General features: G+C 46.5%; 1 protein-coding gene across 3 annotated transcripts; it reads right to left on the reverse strand.

Annotated features, from left to right (window-relative positions):
- Positions 1–10,350: 10,350 nt before the first annotated feature.
- LOC123398563 (BTB/POZ domain-containing protein At5g47800-like) lies at positions 10,351–17,222 on the reverse strand. Of its 3 annotated transcripts, none has more exons than XM_045093022.1 (7): positions 16,659–17,222; positions 15,615–15,715; positions 13,986–14,092; positions 13,787–13,856; positions 11,964–12,365; positions 11,128–11,892; positions 10,351–11,042 (listed from the first exon to the last, which is right to left on the reverse strand). In XM_045093022.1, the coding sequence occupies exons 3-7, from the start codon at positions 14,042–14,044 to the stop codon at positions 10,620–10,622; spliced, it is 1,719 nt and encodes a 572-aa protein (XP_044948957.1). In that variant the 5' UTR covers positions 14,045–14,092; positions 15,615–15,715; positions 16,659–17,222; the 3' UTR covers positions 10,351–10,619. The 3 variants fall into 3 exon arrangements, with proteins under 3 accessions (XP_044948957.1, XP_044948955.1, XP_044948956.1); XM_045093020.1 differs by having other exon boundaries at positions 13,787–13,877; XM_045093021.1 differs by lacking the exon at positions 15,615–15,715 and having other exon boundaries at positions 13,787–13,877.
- Positions 17,223–17,540: the final 318 nt, after the last annotated feature.

Genomic DNA, 17,540 nt, shown 5'->3' on the forward strand with positions numbered 1-17,540 from the left:
CTCGTTATGTTGAGATTGCTCTTGTCTCTTTTTTCTTCCTTGCATATGGCAACTATTGGTTGTCTTGACAATCTGTTTTCCTATAAAATGCCTATGCATAGGAAGTATGTTAGACTTAGATGTGATTTTCACATGCTTTATGATGCTCTCGTTGTGCTTCAATTCTTGTCTTTTGTGTGAGCATCATTGAATTATCAATGCCTAGCTAAGGGCGTTAAACAATAGCGCTTGTTGGGAGGCAACCCAATGAATTTATCCTTTTCTTTCTGTTTTGTTACGTCCACACTCTGTTGTGATTGTGTTTTTTGTGTTTCTTTTTGTGTTTGAGCCAAGAAAAACCTTTATGACTAATCTTGGTAATGGTTGTTTGATCCTGCTGGAAAAAGACAGAAACTTTTCGCTCACGAGATGATTTTTCATTTTTATTCAGAAAGAGCTTTTCAGTTGATTCTTTTTGCTTCTGATTTATATGTTTTTTCCCTAGACCTTCGTAATTGTTCAGATTTTTTGAGGTACCAGAAGTATACGAAGTATACAGATTGCTACAGATTGGTCTGTTGTTGACAGATTCTGTTTTTGTCGAGTTGGTTGCTTGTTTTGATGAAACTATGGTTAGTATCGGGGGGGGGGGGGTACTAGCCATGGAAAAGTGAGAATACAGTAGCCCATCATCAATATAGATGGAATTCAAGTTTGATACTGTACCAAAAGAAGTGGTAGTTTGTTTTCTTGTACTAATGTTATCACAAGTTTCTGTTTAAGTTTTGTGTTGTGAAGTTTTCAAGTTTTGGGTGACGTTCTCATGGACAAAGAGATAAGGAGTGGAAAGAGCTCAAGCTTGGGGATTCCCAAGGCACCCCAAGCCAAATTCAAGGACACCAAAAAATCCTAAGCTTGGGGATGCCCCGGGAAGGCATCCCCTCTTTCGTCTTCAATCCATCGGTAACATTACTTGGAGCTATATTTTTATTCACCACATTATATGTGTTTTGCTTGGAGCGTCTTGTATCTTAGGAGTCTTTCCTTTTTGTTGTGTCACAATAATCTTTGCTGCACACCTTTTTGAGAGAGAGAGACATGCACTCATCGTGATTTTGCTAGAATGCTCATAGTGCTTCACTTATATCTTTTGAGCTAGATACGTTTGCTCTAGTGCTTCACTTATATCTTTAGAGCACGGCGGTGCATGATTGGTAGTTGGCTGATGCTATGAAAGTAGGCCCAAATGTGCTAGGTACCCAAAGAGGATGCAAAAACCTCCATCTTCATGTGCATTGAATAGAAAGAGAAGTTTTGATTCCTCTCAATTAGTTTTGGGACGTGGATTCGGTAATATTGGGAGTTATGTTAGTAGGGTGTTGTGAATCTAGAAATACTTGTGTTGGAGTTAGTGATTCTCGTAGCATGCACGTATGGTGAACTGCTATGTTAGGAAGTCGGAGCATAATTGATTTATTGATTGTCATCCTTTGTGTTGAGGTCGGGATCGCGCGATGGTTAGCACCTACCAACCCTTCCCCTCGGAGTATGCGTTTAGCACTTTGTTTCGATTACTAATAAAAACTTTCGCAATAAGTATGTGAGTTCTTCATGACTAATGTGAGCCCATGGTATAGATGCACTTTCACCCACCATTGCTAGCCTCTCTAGTGCCGCGCAATTCCCGTCGGTGCACAAACTCACCAAATTCCTTCCTCAAAACAGCCACCATACCTACCTACTATGGCATTTACATAGCCATTCCGAGATATATTGCCATGCAACTCCCATCGTTCCGTCTCATGACTTGTGCCGTCACTCTCATATTGCCATTGCATGATCATACTAGATCGTTGCACATCCCGGTACACTGCCGGAGGCATTTCCTATGGAGTCATCATCATTGTGATCTTTGAGCTGTGAGTAAATAAAAGTGTGATGATCATCATTATTATTGCATTGTCCCATGTGAGGAAAAAAAAGAGGCCAAAGAGCCCAAAAACAAAAAAAAAGAGATAAAAGAAAAAAAGAGGCCTAAGAGCCCAAATAAAAAAATGAGAGAAAAAGAGAGAAGGGACAATGCTACTATCTTTTTCCATACTTGTGCTTCATGTTAGCACCATGTTCTTCATGATTGAGAGCTTCTTGCTTCGTCACTACCATATGCTAGTGGGAATCTTCGTTTTATAACTTGGCTTCTATATTCCAATGATGGGCTTCCTCAAAATTTCCTTAGGTCTTCGTGAGCAAGCAAGTTGGATGCAAACCCACTAGTTTTTCTCTTGAGCTTTCACATACTTTTAGCTCTAGTGCATCTCTTGTATGGCAATCCCTACTCATTCACATTGATATCTATTAATGGGCATCTCCATAGCCTATTGATATGTCGAGGTAGTGTGACCATCTCCTCCTTTTTGTCTCACAACCACCACCATACTCTATTCCACCTATAGTGCTATATCCATGGCTCGCGCTCATGTATTGCGTGATAGTTATAATTTTTTTGAGAAAGTAAGAGTGCGAAAACAATTACTTGGCCAATTCCGGGGTTGTGCATGATTAACATTAGTTGTGTGAGGATGATGGAACATAGCCAGACTATATGATTTTGTAGGGATAACTTTCTTTGGCCTTGTTATTTTGAAAGTTCATGATTACCTTGCTAGTTTGCTTGAAGTATTATTGTTTTCATGTCAATAGAAAACTATTGTTTTGAATCTTACAGATCTGAACGTTCATGCCACGTGAAATAAGTTGCAAAGGACAACTATGCTAGGTAGCATTCCACATCAGAAATTCATTCTTTATCACTTCCCTACTCGAGGACGAGCAGGAGTTAAGCTTGGGGATGCTTTATACGTCTCCAACGTATCTATAATTTTTGATGGCTTCATGCTATTATCTTGTCAAACTTTGGATGTTTTGCATGCCTTTTATTTATTTTCTCGGACTAACTTATTAACTCAGTGTCAAGTCCGAGTTCCTGTTTTTTCCATATTTTTGACCCCTTTCAGAGGAGATTTTGAAACGGAGTCCAAATGGAAGAAAATCCCCGAAAAGATTTTTTATGGAACGGAAGAAGATCGGAGGACTTGGGAGTCAAGCCAGAAGAGCCCAAGGGGCCCCACAAGCCCCCACCCCGCGGCCAGGGGGGCGCGCCATCCAGGCTTGTGGGCCCCCTGGAGGTCCCCTGACCTAGATCTTGCGCCTATATATTCCCAAATATTCCCCAAAAAATCAAGAGACGATCGCAATTACTTTTCCGCCGCCGCAAGCTTCTATCTCCGCAAGATCCCATCTGGGGCACGTCCTGGTGCCCTGCCGGAAGGGGGATTCGGATACGGAGGGCTTCTTCATCAACACCATGACCTCTCCGATGATGCGTGAGTAGTTCACCATAGACCTACGGGTCCATAGCTAGTAACTAGATGGCTTCTTCTCTCTCTAGGATCTTCAATACAAAGTTCTCCATGATTTTCATGGAGATCTATCCGATGTAATCTTCTTTTGCGGTGTGTTTGTCGAGATCCGATGAATTGTGGATTTATGATCAGATTATCTATGAATCTTATTTGAGTTTCTTCTAATCTCTCTTATGCATGATTCCATATCCTTGTAATTCTCTTCGAGTTGTGGGTTTTGTTTGGCCAACTAGATCTATCATTCTTGCAATGGGAGAAGTGCTTGGTTTTCGGTTCATACCGTGCGGTGACCTTACCCAGTGACAGAAGGGGTAGCGAGGCACGTATCGTGTTGTTGCCATAAGGGTAAAAAGATGGGGTTTTCATCATTGGTTTGAGATTATCCCTCTCCATCATGTCATCTTGCTTAAAGCGTTACTCTGTTCGTCATGAACTCAATACACTAGATGCATGCTGGATAGAGGTCGATGTGTGGAGTAATAGTAGTAGATGCAGAAAGTATCGGTCTACTTGTCTCAGACGTGATGCCTATATGCTAGATCATTGCCTTAGACATCGTCATGACTTTGCACGGATCTATCAATTGCTCGACAGTAATTTGTTCACCCACCGTGATATTTGCTATTATGAGAGAAGCCTCTAGTGAACACTATGGCCCCCAGGGTCTACTCCAAACCATATTTTCAGCCTTACACTTTTTACTTCGTTGCTCTTTCCGCCTTCAGATCTCACTTTGCAAACAATCTTGAAGGGATTGACAACCCCTTTGAAGTGTTGGGTGCAAGTTTGTTTGTGTTTGCGGAGGTACTTTGGACTTGACGAGGCCCTCCTTCTGGATCGATACCTTGGTTCTCAAATTGAGGGAAATACTTACTGCTCCTGTGCTGCATCACCCTTTCCTCTTCAAGGGAAAAACCGACGCAAACCGGAGAAGTAACAAGAAGAATTCCTACGCACCAGGGAAGGACTTTTGTTGCCGCAGCAGCACGCACCCCGTGGATTAGGGCCCCGAGGGGACGACGACCTCGAGATGCGCGCGGCAGTCGCCCGTGAGCCACCGTTGCATGGCGCAAAGCGCCTAGCCAGCCTCTTCGGTCAGTGCCGCCTGCCGCAGCGAGTAGCACAAAGTCGCCCAACATAGCCCCCGTCGAAGGGACAGCAGAGCACGGTGAGGAAGGCTCCTCCTCGCCTTCCGTATATGCCCCGACCAGCGCCCAAAACCGGCTGCCGCCAGCACCCCACGGTGCCCCCATGGTGAGATCTAGAGGCAAGGGCGAGGCGCCGCCCGCATCGCCCGCACGCACCTCCAACGGCTCGCAACTTTCGAAACCCATCTCCGAGTAGGGAAGCAGGTGGTTGCTGCATAGGATTCCCAAACAAGTCCATATAGAATTCGTCAAGATACGTGACTCTTTTGTTTGCACACGTGTTGGTTCGAAATCACTAATTAAGGAGTACTCCTTTTAAAAATCATTTCCACCTCCTCAGGTTGCGATAAGTGGCGCATGTGTTACTTGTCGCAGTGTGAGAGTTTTCCCTTTTTTCAGAGATCTGTATTTTCAAAACGTTTTATCGCTTGAACCGTATGCTCAAATCTCGAACCGTTTTCACCATTGGGTTTCTTGCATCAAGATCTTCAAAACTATATCCCAGGTTTCCCTTTTTTCAGAGATCTGTATTTTCAAAACGTTTTATCGCTTGAACCGTATGCTCAAATCTCGAACCGTTTTCACCATTGGGTTTCTTGCGTCAAGATCTTCAAAACTATATCCCAGGTTTGGACGAACTATTTTTCACGAAAAAAACTAACGATAAAACTGGAAGGAAAACCCGTGACTCCCGCGATAGAAAAAAACAAGTTTTTTTTGTTTCTAAGAGGCACGTCCGTGCCTCTCAGGAAGTCAAACGTGTGCCTCTCATGGAAGCAAAACGTGCTTCTCATGAAAAAACAAAAACCGTGTTTTTTCCGTTTTGGAGAGGCATGAACGTGCCTCTCGCGAAAGAAAAATCGTGCCTCTCGCAAAAAAAGTGTCTTTTTTCATTTCCGAGAGGCACGGCTCGCGAAAACAAAACCGTGCCTATCGGGGAAGCAAAACCAGGCCTCTCGCAAAAAAAAAAATTGTTTCTCAGAGTCATGACCTTGCTTCTCACGGAAGCAAAATCGTGCCTCTCACGAAAACAAAACTGTGCCTCTCGCAAAAAACAACAAAAACCCTTTTTTTCCTTCTCTGATAGGCACGACCGTGCCTCTCGCGAAGGCAAAACCGTGCCTCTCATGGAAAAAACCCAGAAAACACGTTTTTTCATGCAAAATATTTGTTTTTGATTTTTTTTCGTCAAAAAGCTAAGAAAGACCGCTGAAAAACTGAAACATAAAAAACCCCAAATAATAAACCAATCTAAAAAGCAGAAAAAACATATGGAAAAATAAAAAAATAAAATCCAGAGAAAACACTGAGAACGCGACACATGACGGCGGTTGAGAACGCGCCAAGTGACGGTGTGTGAGAGTGCTCGGTGGAAGGCTTCCGAAGAAGTTAATCACTAGTTGCTCTCTTGTTGGTTTGGAGCCGATCAACTTGGACATAGGGGCAAGGAAAGGCACTAACGATCCACAAGTTGGTTTGGAGCCGATCAACTTGGACATGGGGGCAAGGAAAGGCACTAACGATCCACAAATATTCGGGACTGCTATGACTCGTCTACCCCTTGTGTATCATAAATATACTCACATAGATGTTTGAGAGAGAAAAAAATATAATTTCACTACCATTTAACATCGGTGCCTCCAAAAATGTATCGAAGTGTTATATTGGGAACACAATTTAAAGTCGGTGTTAGATAAGGAAGAAATATTTTTCAATTGTCAAATAGGGCATCTAATTTTATGATAGTGTTAAATAAAGAATTCTCTTATTCATCATCGAGGATGCAGAATAAATTATTCTTCATTCGAGGTAATCTTACAATCTTTTCATAAATAAATTATATCTATAATGTAATTACTTACATCAATATTGATTCACTACATAAAATTAGATATAAGAAAACGAAAATATAGGTCACAATATAAGAAAAAATACATTTTATGTACATTTTACACCGTGTTATTACCATTGTAATATTACATAACCTAAAATATTTTTTATGACGACTATATACTTTTTTACAGTCTCCTTTTACGTAGTAAATAAGACAACATTTATGGAATTCAAATTATGGTGCATTGGCGTTAAAATACAGGGGGTGAAGAATAACTATTCCCCACTCACGATGACGAATAGTCAATTCCTACATAGTAGTAATATAATCCTATCTATTCATCTTCAAACATGGTAGTGCAACAAATTACATCCAGATTCATAGACTACCTAGCGACGACTACAAGCACTGAAGCAAACCAAAGGCGCGTCACCGTCATCGCCTCTTCCTTACTAGAGCAAGGTAAAACTTGTCATAATAGACAGTCGAAAAGTTGTCGTACTAAGGTCTCATAGGACGAGCGCACTAGAATAACAATCACCACCTATGAAGAGTAAGGGCCTGTATGGGACTGCTCGGTTTCTCTTTACCAAATTCACTTTGGAGCAGTTTCATACAGGACTTGCAACCACTGCTCGGTTTCTCTTTACCAAATTCACTTTGGAGCAGTTTCATGGAGGAGTTGCAACCATGAAGGGCATGTTTGGGACCGCTCTGCTCCATTAAAATGAGTTTCGCTTCACCAAATCCACTTTAAAGCAGTTTCATATAGGAGTTGCAACCATTTCAAGAGAATGTTTGGCTGTCATTTAGCTTCAGCTTCACGAATGGAAAATTTGGTGCAAATGATCTATTTGATTGGATGAGAGGTAAGAAATGAAGGGGTATTCACTTACTCATGGCAGTGGTGGGTAATTCTCTTCCAACTCCAGCTTCTACAATTTTATGGAGAACCTCCTAGAGAGCTTCACAAAAAATAAGGAGTTAGACCCTAGATTCTAGTTTTTTTGCAGAGCGGTATATCATGAAGCTACCCTGTTTGGCTTACGTTTTCTAGAGCGGAGCTGCATTTTCTGGAGTAGAGCAGTCCCAAACAGGCTCTAAGAATGTTTGGCTTTCATCTAGCTCCGGCTTTAGAATGGAAAATTTGGTGGAAAGAATCTATTTGATTGGATGATAGGGGAGAAACGAAGGGGTATTCACTTACTGGTAACAGTGATGGATAATTTTCTTCCAACTCCACCTTCTACAATTTTATGGGGCACCTCCTTGAGAGCATCATAAAAAACAAGGAGTTGGACCCCAGATTCTAGTTTTTTTGCGGAGCGGTATATCGTGGAGCTACCTCGTTTGGCTTACGGTTTCTAGAACGGAGCTGAATTTGTGGGGCATCAATGTTGCCCACGGTGGTCGGAGTAGATGAAGTGGTCAGGGTAGACGACGACACTGGCGGTGAGCAGGTGCTCGACTGATGACGAAGGGGGTGGGCGGGCGCCGCGGCTCGGGTGGGTGAGCTACAACGTCGTTGAAGAAGAGGCGCGGCGTGGCTCAGTTGGGCGAGCCGCAGTGTCGCCGAAGAGGAGCGTTGGTGGCGATGCTCGAAGTAGGAGAGGAAGAACCTAACAGCGTGACGAAGACCGGCACGAACGATGGTGTTCTTGCGCCAAGAGAGGCAACGCAACGCATACCACGTAGAGTCGACGCGCAAAAACGATAGAGTGGACTACGAGCCGCTTGCTACGCCTCGAAGGGGAGCCGCAGCGGCGACAGGCGAGTCGAGGCGACGACGGGAAGACCTCGGGGCGGCGACGTGGACCGTGTGCTGTGATGCTACGACCCAAAGGGGCGACGCAGCGGCGGTGTGCAGGTCAGTGCAGCAACGGGGACGGCCTCAGGCGGCGGTAGGGACCGCCTGCCGCCGCGCTAAAACTCGAAGGGGCGGTGTAGCGGCAACTCGCGGGTCGAGGCAATCGTGGGAAGAGCTCGGGGCGACAACGTGGACCGCGTGCTGCGACGCTACGGCCCAAAGGGGCGACGCAACGGCGGTGCGTGGGTCAGTGCAGCCACGGGGACGACCTCGGGCAGCGGCGGGGACCGCGTGCCGCCGCGCTATAGCCTGAAGGGGCGGTGTAGTGGCAGCTGACTGGTCGAGGCCACCATGGGGAGAACCACTAGCCAGAGGCGACGGCCCGACGAGCGGCGACGTGGAATGCGTGCCGCGCCGCGACATCCTTGAAGGGGCGATGCGAAGGCGGCGGTGGTTACGGGGTAGCCGTCGGGAGGATCACGGGGTAGCGGCGTGGACCGCGCGCCACATCGTAACGGCCCGAAGTGGCATAGGCGGTAGCGGCGTGTAGGTCGAAGCAGCCAGTGGGAGGACCTCAGGGCGGTGACACAGCAGTCCGAAGGGACGTTGCGACGACATCGTGTGGCCGGATCGGTGATAGGTGCGTGCTCGGGGACGTGCTTGGCGAAGACAGACGCGTGATCGGTTGATAAGACCGAAGACAGCGTTGTATGCGCCATGTCGGGGATGATGCAAATCGGAGTCGATGGCGACATTTTCGGTGATGTCTCGGGCGATGACGACAAAGATGAGCCGTCAATGGAGACCACGCGCGGGCGAGTGGCCGGCGGCGACGCATGGTGGCATCCCTTTGGGCGGCGCGTCCAGCCTTGTCGCGCGGTAGATGATGGTGTGGCCGGTGAAGAGTCGGTGCCGGTGTCGGAGTAGAGGCACGGGATCGACCGTGGCGGCGAGCGCCCCAAACCACTCTTAGATCGAAAAAACAAAAAAGAAAATGCCGATCAAAGGGACCGACGGAAGAGAGAAAAATCCGGATCAAAAGATCGGGAAAAAGACTTTCTAGGGTAGCCGGTTAACAAGATCGGCAGACGAACCCTAGGTACGGCCGGTGCGGCCCCGTGGCGGTCATGAAGGCCAACCGCCTAGGGGGCGGCGCGCGGGGCGGAAGCGGTGGGCGGCGGCTAGGTCTAGGAACTTGCTACGAATACCATGTTAGAAGGAAGAGAAGGATTGATAAAATAGTTATTATATTGTTTGAACCTCGTGGCCATATGTAAAAATACATGATCATCCAGTAGCTGGTCCGAGAGGATGATCAGCCACACTGGGACTGAGACACGGCCCTTCTTCCATAAGCTTCTGCCAGTCGCCAAGGCAGAAAACTGGAACAACAAACAGGTTGTCCTCCACCGCTCGGAACGTCACATGTGTGAGCACCTTGCCTCTTTTAGGGAAGGCTATTTACCAAGTGAGTCTGCGCAGCATGCTACGAAACATAAGAATCATTTGGAATCCCATTTGCACCCGGATTCAGCTTCTTTCGAACTAGCAAATGCACTTTCAGAGCCAACAACGGGGGATTTACTATCCAAAGTAAATCTTTCCAGTTTCAAATGCTACTATTTCTTCGTGGGCAGAAAGTCCAAAATCTTCTTTTTCCGGTACTCCTTACTCTTTTCTCCCGTCGTCCTACTTTCACTTCTACGGACCTTCTATCCATAACGAGTTCCAGGATTGGTGAATCGATGTGGGAATAGATAAAACGATTGTTGAGTACACAGTATAACCGTGTAGCTCATCCAGAAGATCATCAATGACCGGTATCGGGTATTTTTTTTTATGGTTTGCGCATTGAGTTGCCTATAATCCATAGGCGCCACGAACCTTAAAGTACAGATATTAGTCTATCTATGTTTGCTAAAGAACCACGGTACTCTCAACACAGGGCATCTTTGTGTTGAAAAGGGAGCGAGTCAAGGCGTCGATGCCTTTGGCTTAATACCCCCCCCCCCCCCACCCCCCTTCCTTGCTGACACTTTACGGCAAGACTGTAATCCAATTACTTGATCAATAAAGCTCATTGATTCGCAGAGAAGAAAAAAGAAGATCAATTGAACATCTCAGAACTAAATGTAGTCGAAGAATGGATGGCACCTTTGATTAGTGAGCTACTCCTAGATTGTATGATTATAGCCACTTGATTATTATTCTTGCATCCATTAATTTAATTACAAAAATGTACCCCCCTCTAGACCATGACGCCCCCACATCTCCCACCAAAAAATGGGATGCACTGAAACCAATACGAGTAAGAAAAATGAGCAAGAATCACATGTATGTCAACAAATTGGGAAGGGATCAGAAGCAAGAAGTTGTCCAAATGGAGCTCATCCATGGCTATCAACTCTAAGCTCCTTGCAAGTCACGCTTCACTTGTTCCTCAGCCTGCTCCCCCTCTCTTCCACCGTCCTGTCCTTCCTCGCCGCCGTCTTTGTCGACGCAGATAGTGACCTCGTCATTGCAGCCGCTTCGCTCTGGGCGCGCTCTTCACGGCCGCCCCGCCGCGGCCGGTGCACGTCCGACTTGTGGTCCATGTCCGCCGCTTCGTCCTCTCTGCCGGTTGCCGTGAGCCTGGAGACGGTATCGACTGAGGCCCGGTCCGGTGGCACGACGCTATGGCTGCCACCCGCGCCGGTTGTTCTCTCCTGCTCAACGAATAGAAGCTGCACGATGGTGCGCAACGGCATCCGATCGTTGGATACCGCCTGAGCCCGCACGTCCGTGGATAGCTTCCGGCAGTCGATCAACCGGCACAGCCGCTTCTTGTCCGCCTTGCTCAGGTCCGGGTGTTCCTGCACGCATGGATGGGTGAACCAAATTCGATTAGATGGGAGGGACCATCTCATAAAACTTGACACATTTTCTTCAGTTTGTGACCTTGAGGTAGGTGTCGACGGCGTGGTAGAGGCCGTCGTGGTTGTTCCGGGCGATGCCGGGCAAGCACTCGGCCAGGTCGATGAACCTGCCGATGGGGAACTCACTGTCGAGGGCGATCGTCTGGAGGTATTCGTCGAAGATTCTGACCACCTTCTCCATGGCGACGTTCATCCTCCGGCGTTCCTCAGGAGCTGCCGGCCGCTGGAACTGCGTCAAGAAGTGCTCCAGCACGGCCTCCGCCGCGCCTACGTCGTACGCCTGCGGGTCTGACGGCAGAGGAATGAGCAGGTCCACCGCCTTCGCCTCGTCGAGCTGGGACCCGGCCTGCCGGATCAGTTGCGCGCGCGTCGACGACGACGCGCCGACGTAGTTCGCCACACGCAGCAGCCGGAGGAGGAACCGCCCGGTGACCGACCCCACGTCGCTGGGGATCATGGTGACAACGGTCTCCAGCACGCGCCTCTGCTTGGCGAGCGCCTCCTCAGCCGCCGCCGCCGTCGAGGAGGAGCTCTGACTCTGGGACGCGTGGCCGTTGGCGCTTCCGCCGGTGTAGAGCGGGTCCGGGAGGTGCTTGCAGGCGTAGACGTGCAGGGCCTCGCCGATGAGCGGCGACGGGAGCATGCGCGTGGCGCGCACGGTGGAGACGACCGACCGGAACACCTCGATGTCTAGCTCGGAGATGTCCTCCGTCCACCAGTCCTTGGGCACCGACTGGTGGGCCCTCTTCGCGTACCCCGGCCTCGTGTACGTGTACGACCACGCCACCTGCGCACATAAAAACAAACTATTCAAATCTTGGCGCCAAATTAACGGCCGCAAACTGACCAATAACAAACCTTGGAGGGTGGGAGGAGGATCTTCTCGACAATGGAGTCGACGCATGGCTGGACGATGCGGCTCTCGGACCAGCCGGAGATCCGCCACGCCGCCTGCAGCGCGGCGATGGAGTCCCTCCAGCCATGGAGGACGCAGGACTCGAAGAAGGTGTCGAGCTTGGAGACGAGGTTCCCCTTGGCGACGTGCTCCGTCATCCGGAGGAACCGGGCCGCCAGCATCGCTGGCACGAAGTTGCTGGCGCTGATGCTGATGGCGATGCCGTAGCAGAACTTGGCGCAGATCTCGAAGGCCTCCTCGCCGCCCGGGATGTCGTGGAGCGCCACTGGCACTGGCAGCTGCTCGTCGGCCTCGGTGTCGGAGCAGAGGCTCTGCAGGTGGCCGCACTTGAGCAGCAGGGGGAACTACAGGGGAAAAACACCTGAAATCAAGAGGCTGGACATTGGAAATGGGAAACGACCAAAATTGCTAGCTGCCCTACAACTACAACTTGTACTCATGTGTCAAGACTCAAGACTCCGGATTAGAATTTTCTTTCTTCTCCCACTCTGTGCATTTTTTGGGTGTGTAACTGTTATATTAACCCTGAAAATCTGGGGAAAAAAATCGTAAGTTGTTAACCAAGAGGCATCATAGATTGCTGTGCTGTCACAACATTTCAGGTACACAGCAATTCAGCCCCACTCTGTCATAAATTACCCAAAATTCAGATGCAAAAGGTAGATGCAATCCTGGCAAAATAGTTTCTGAGTGAAATATTTTCTTTTTCTTGAAACAAGGCAAGTACTGTTGCACTTTCCTGGCATGTTAGAACCACTGCTGAAGTTCTACTCTTAGTTATGCCCTGTTTTCTTTTGTGTTTCACGCACAAGCACGGTAAACTTAATAGAATCTGAACCTTGCTGATAGTGTCAATTAAACTAGTACCAGAGTCTTAAGCCAAAACCAATATTTTTTAACAGAACTGAAGCAAGAGCTTAAGCAGAGCAGTGACCATGCATCACTAAGGCCCCTAAGTCACTAACCAGTGACATTCAGAAGAGAGGACTAAAGAGAAATTCACTCTATTCTCCCTACTTGCTGAAAACCTTACTAGGTTTGCATTTTATTTACAAGAAGCTTTTCAAGCGTGGATCTGGAAAGGGAGCGGCACACATTGTTTATGCTTCAACCTTGACAATCCTGGTAAAGCAAATCCCCGGTCCTATGAACCCAACCCGATGTAGGTTTGTCATTCGGAAAGAAGGATTAAATAAACATAGAGTAGGTTTGAAGTCATGATTAGGCTTTGATCGATGCCCGCTAATCATTGCGAGCGGCGATCGGCCTAGTAAAGGCGCCTTAGTTCGCACCATCATTAGGCCACAGGTGACATATACCTTGAGGAAATAAAATGCTAAAGGAGAGCATGTGAGCCCATAAACTATCTGAAGAATATGAAATTAGTTGAGGAAGTTTCATGCCATAATTCAGAGTAATCGCTAACGTAATGTGGCCATAGGATCTGCAAAATTTTACAAGTGTATGTACGACAAGAGTTGATGATCAAGTACACTTCTTTTCTATCAACTTTAGGGCTTCGACATGGAATAAAATATTTTCGGGAACCAAGTTCCTCGCGATGGATTAGGTGAGAAATTAAGGTATTTTATGAGACTTAATATTCATATACTAAGCTAGTTTTGGGGCAATAATTCTTATGACAAGTACATATTTGCCTGAAAATTGAAAAAAAAGCATGAGCTATTTAATTAGCACGCCATGAGGAATATAGGAATTGCAAAAGCTAACTGATGGCTATTTTTGCATCCATCAGGAAACATACCTTGTGCAGTTGATACTTTGTATTGTTGACATGTATGATAAGATCAGCAGGTATGTCTGACACTACTGACCTGCCAAGCCATAAGTAAACCCTGTATTAATTATTGACACTGTAATGTTGCATTGGCTAACCCCTCTCTTAATATGTGACACTCCGCAGATATAGTATTGACTGCAAAGATGAAAATTTGCACATTTACCTGACAGCCTGTTCTGTGTAGAATGTGTCAGGCTTGGACCCAAGCTTCATGTACTTCATCGTCAAGAACTCCTTGATCTCCTGCTACAGGTGCTCTGCTTTTGATTGCTTCAAGAAATACGGAGCAAAGGGAGTAAGTTTGGTGTTTCTTCAATTGTTTGATTGTAAGAATATCAATCGAGATATAATTAGCACAGAAGATGTCTAAAATTGACATAAGTTTTCGTAACAAAAACACATTTTGTTACAACCTATGATAACCCAAAACAAAGTACTCCCTCCGTCCCAAAATTCTTGTCTTAGATTTGTTTAGATATGGATGTATCAAAATACTAAAACATGACTAGTAGATAATTAATCAGGATATGGATGTATCTAGTCATGTTTTAGTATTTTGATACATCCATTTCTAGACAAACCTAAGAAAAGAAATTTGGGACGGAGGGAGTAGATAATTAATCAGGATACAGTCACCCTGTGTCTCAGATAACTACTGTCCACTGTTGCAACTCGTTTTCATAACCTTTTCTACAACTCAACAACAAATAAGTTCTTCCAAAGTAAACAAGCAACAGATGTAAGTCAATGGAAACATAAACATGTGTACAAGAAGAAGACGCAAAAACAATAAAATATTAATTGGGTTAAACTTTGATGAACTAAAAAGAAGCTCAGAAAACCTTAAGATCTGCCACACCTAAAAAAGCTGAACCTCAAGCTCTTGGAAAAATGGGGCGCTTGATCACCTTTACAGAAAAGGCACAATCAGGCCCAGCTAATATATATGCTCTAAGGGAGAGGAGCTTTCAGGACCACACATTCCACTGTGTGTGTGTTCTTTCTTGATAGCAGCTAGGCCCATCCATCCAAGCTCTCCACAGCCTTTCACCTTGAAGAGTATCTTTGAGAATAAAAAAGGTGTATGTTGTTGATGTGATTTTTTTGTATGCATTTCCTTGGGGTTTATGCAAGCATGACTTCACAGCTAGTCACAGACATGGTGGCATTTTAGGGGTTCTGTGGTTTGATTAGGCTCACCTCACCTCTCTCTCTCTCTCTCTGCTGATGGTGTGTTGATGTGACTTGTGTGCACACTCATCCTCCAATACAAAGACATGGTGCAGGCCACATTGGTGACATAGGTACATTGTGGGAGGCAGCTTTTTAAGGAAGCAAAAAATCCAAGATAAGGTAATTGAGATTTTCCTGAAAGGAGCTAGAGAAATGGGAGGAGGCTAACCTAGATAGGTTGATGGTGAAATAACATATAATTTGTTACAAGCTTTTCATGAGAGGGAAATGAACATCCAAGAGAACAGTATTTGTGGGATCTAGTTTGGGGTCCCTGAAATCTGGTGTGTTGGTTTATGCATGTGTGTGTGTGTGTGTGTAGTATGTACCTAGCATTTGCTTGGGTGCCCAAGCATCAAGGCATTAAGGAAGACACATGGGGCCTCCATGCAACTCAATGTCCCTTGAAGCCTGATGCTGCTGCACCAAACTCCAGCTTGTGGCATAAACATCGAGAGAGAGAGAGAGGTGCAGTGTGGCATGGAAAAGGCAGGAGAACAAAGAGTGGTGATATATGTTTGGCACTAATGCTCTGTGCTGGTTTCAGATGGAATAGTACCTCAGGCACCACCACAAGCTAGCCTAAGGCCCCATCATGCTGTGAGACTTGTTGCTGCCTTAGCTTGCTCTTCCTCCTCTCCTTTTGCTGTCCTCCCTTTTCTGCACAAGATGTTGGCAACTTGGCATCATCTCACTGTCCATTTATGTATGCAGGCCTCAGGGTGTGCAAGTGCTGCAGCCTTTGCCATATGCATGGTCACTACTCACTACCTAACTACATGGATATATGAAGTTTGATTGAGCACCTACAATTAAAACATGAAACTTTTTTCTTTTCTTTGGTCAAGCAGACATACACATGAACAGTAGTTGCAATTTTTTTCCAGACGGCGACGCCTTTCAACGGGCCGGTCTTTTTGGTGTAATTCTGAACGAACTCACTGATTAACTAGTGGACTGAAACGTCAAGTGCAGCTAGCACGAAATGTACAGATTCAATGGAGGGAGGAGAGGGGTCGTTGGTTGCATGATGGAAAGCCAAGGACCATGCAACACATGGGCTTAATGTTTGTGCAGCTGGTGTCTGCCTGTTTTGCGAAATCAGCCAGTACAAGCAGTATTCAATGTATGAACTGGAAAATGGAAATGGAAGAAGAAAAATGGAGAATGCATGCCCGTTTCTTTCTCATAATAAAGATGGAGTGGAAACTGAAAAAGAAATGGAGACAAGGCAGTTACTACATGTGGACGGCAAGCATACATCATTGCTCGTACTTTTTCCTGTATGGGGCACTCTATGGATGATTTTCTTTTATGTATAATATCTCTAAAATTAATGGCTAAAATAAAGAATCCAAAAGAAGGACTTGAAAATTGTTAAGGAGAAAACACCAGTTGGCAAGAGAAGAACCCAGGGGCTTGGGTTTCTTGGTTGAGAAATGTTTTTTCCTGTTGCCAAGGACAAGAATGGGCGCCGCCGCAACGATCTCGAGGTTTTGATTTCGTTGCCTCTCCGTCGGAACTGAGGCCTCTGGTAATGCAAATTAAAACGCGTGTGCATGCAAAGTTGCAGCTAGTGTAGGAGGGAGAGAGAAAAGGGCACCTTAATTAGGATTTAGGAGCGGCGGGTGCATGCGTCATCCGGCTCCTGGAAGATCCAGAAATTTTGCTCCAGACGTTGCAGTTGCAGGGGAGGCGTTGAAGTCGTCTTCTTCTTCCTCGTTCTCGTCCTCCTCCTCCTTGGAGGCTCTCTGTCTGCGTTGAGAGAGAGAGGGAGAGGGAGGGAGAGAGGGAGATAATTGTTGGGGATTGTTGCGGTATGAGATGAGTGCAGTGGGTCGAGGAAGTTATATGAAGGGAGAAGAGGAGGATGCTGACAATCGAGAGATATCCGACGCTAAAGATTCTCTACTTATTGAGTGAGGTGAATTCAATCAAGATCAAGAGAGAGAGAGAAAAAAAAAAAAGAGGGAGAGGGTCCAGGATCTTGTTGACCCCACAACTCGGCGGATCGGAGGACAGTCACAGTAGTGTATTATTGCCATGGCTAGCCTCGATCGACGTCGCTCCCGATCCCAATAGGTCAAAAAAGCAGCATCATGAGCCCAGCCCCTGGGGGAAAACCCGAGTTGATCGAGGTGTGGTGTTGTTGGTCTGAACCTGAACGAACGAATGGTTAACACACAGTCTGTTCGTGGTAGTACTAGTACTACTTATATACGTAGCACCTCTCCTCTCCTCGTGGATCTCGTCATAATCCGGCGAATCCTTTCTGCACCTCCAGCTTTAATTTCCTAAAACCCCAAAAATATTCGAGCCGTCCACTCTGCATGATCTAATGGTTGATATTGCTCTACCCGAATTAGTGAAAGAAACATCCCGACCCCCCCCCCCTCTCTCCTCTCCCGTCGCCCCCGCGGGCAACCGAGAAGGCGAACCCTAGCCGCCGGCTTCCTCCCCCTTCCTCCGGCCCCCCTTCCCCGCC

This window comes from Hordeum vulgare, chromosome 5H (genome assembly GCF_904849725.1).
Source record: "Hordeum vulgare subsp. vulgare chromosome 5H, MorexV3_pseudomolecules_assembly, whole genome shotgun sequence".
NCBI classification, from domain to species: Eukaryota; Viridiplantae; Streptophyta; class Magnoliopsida; order Poales; family Poaceae; genus Hordeum; species Hordeum vulgare.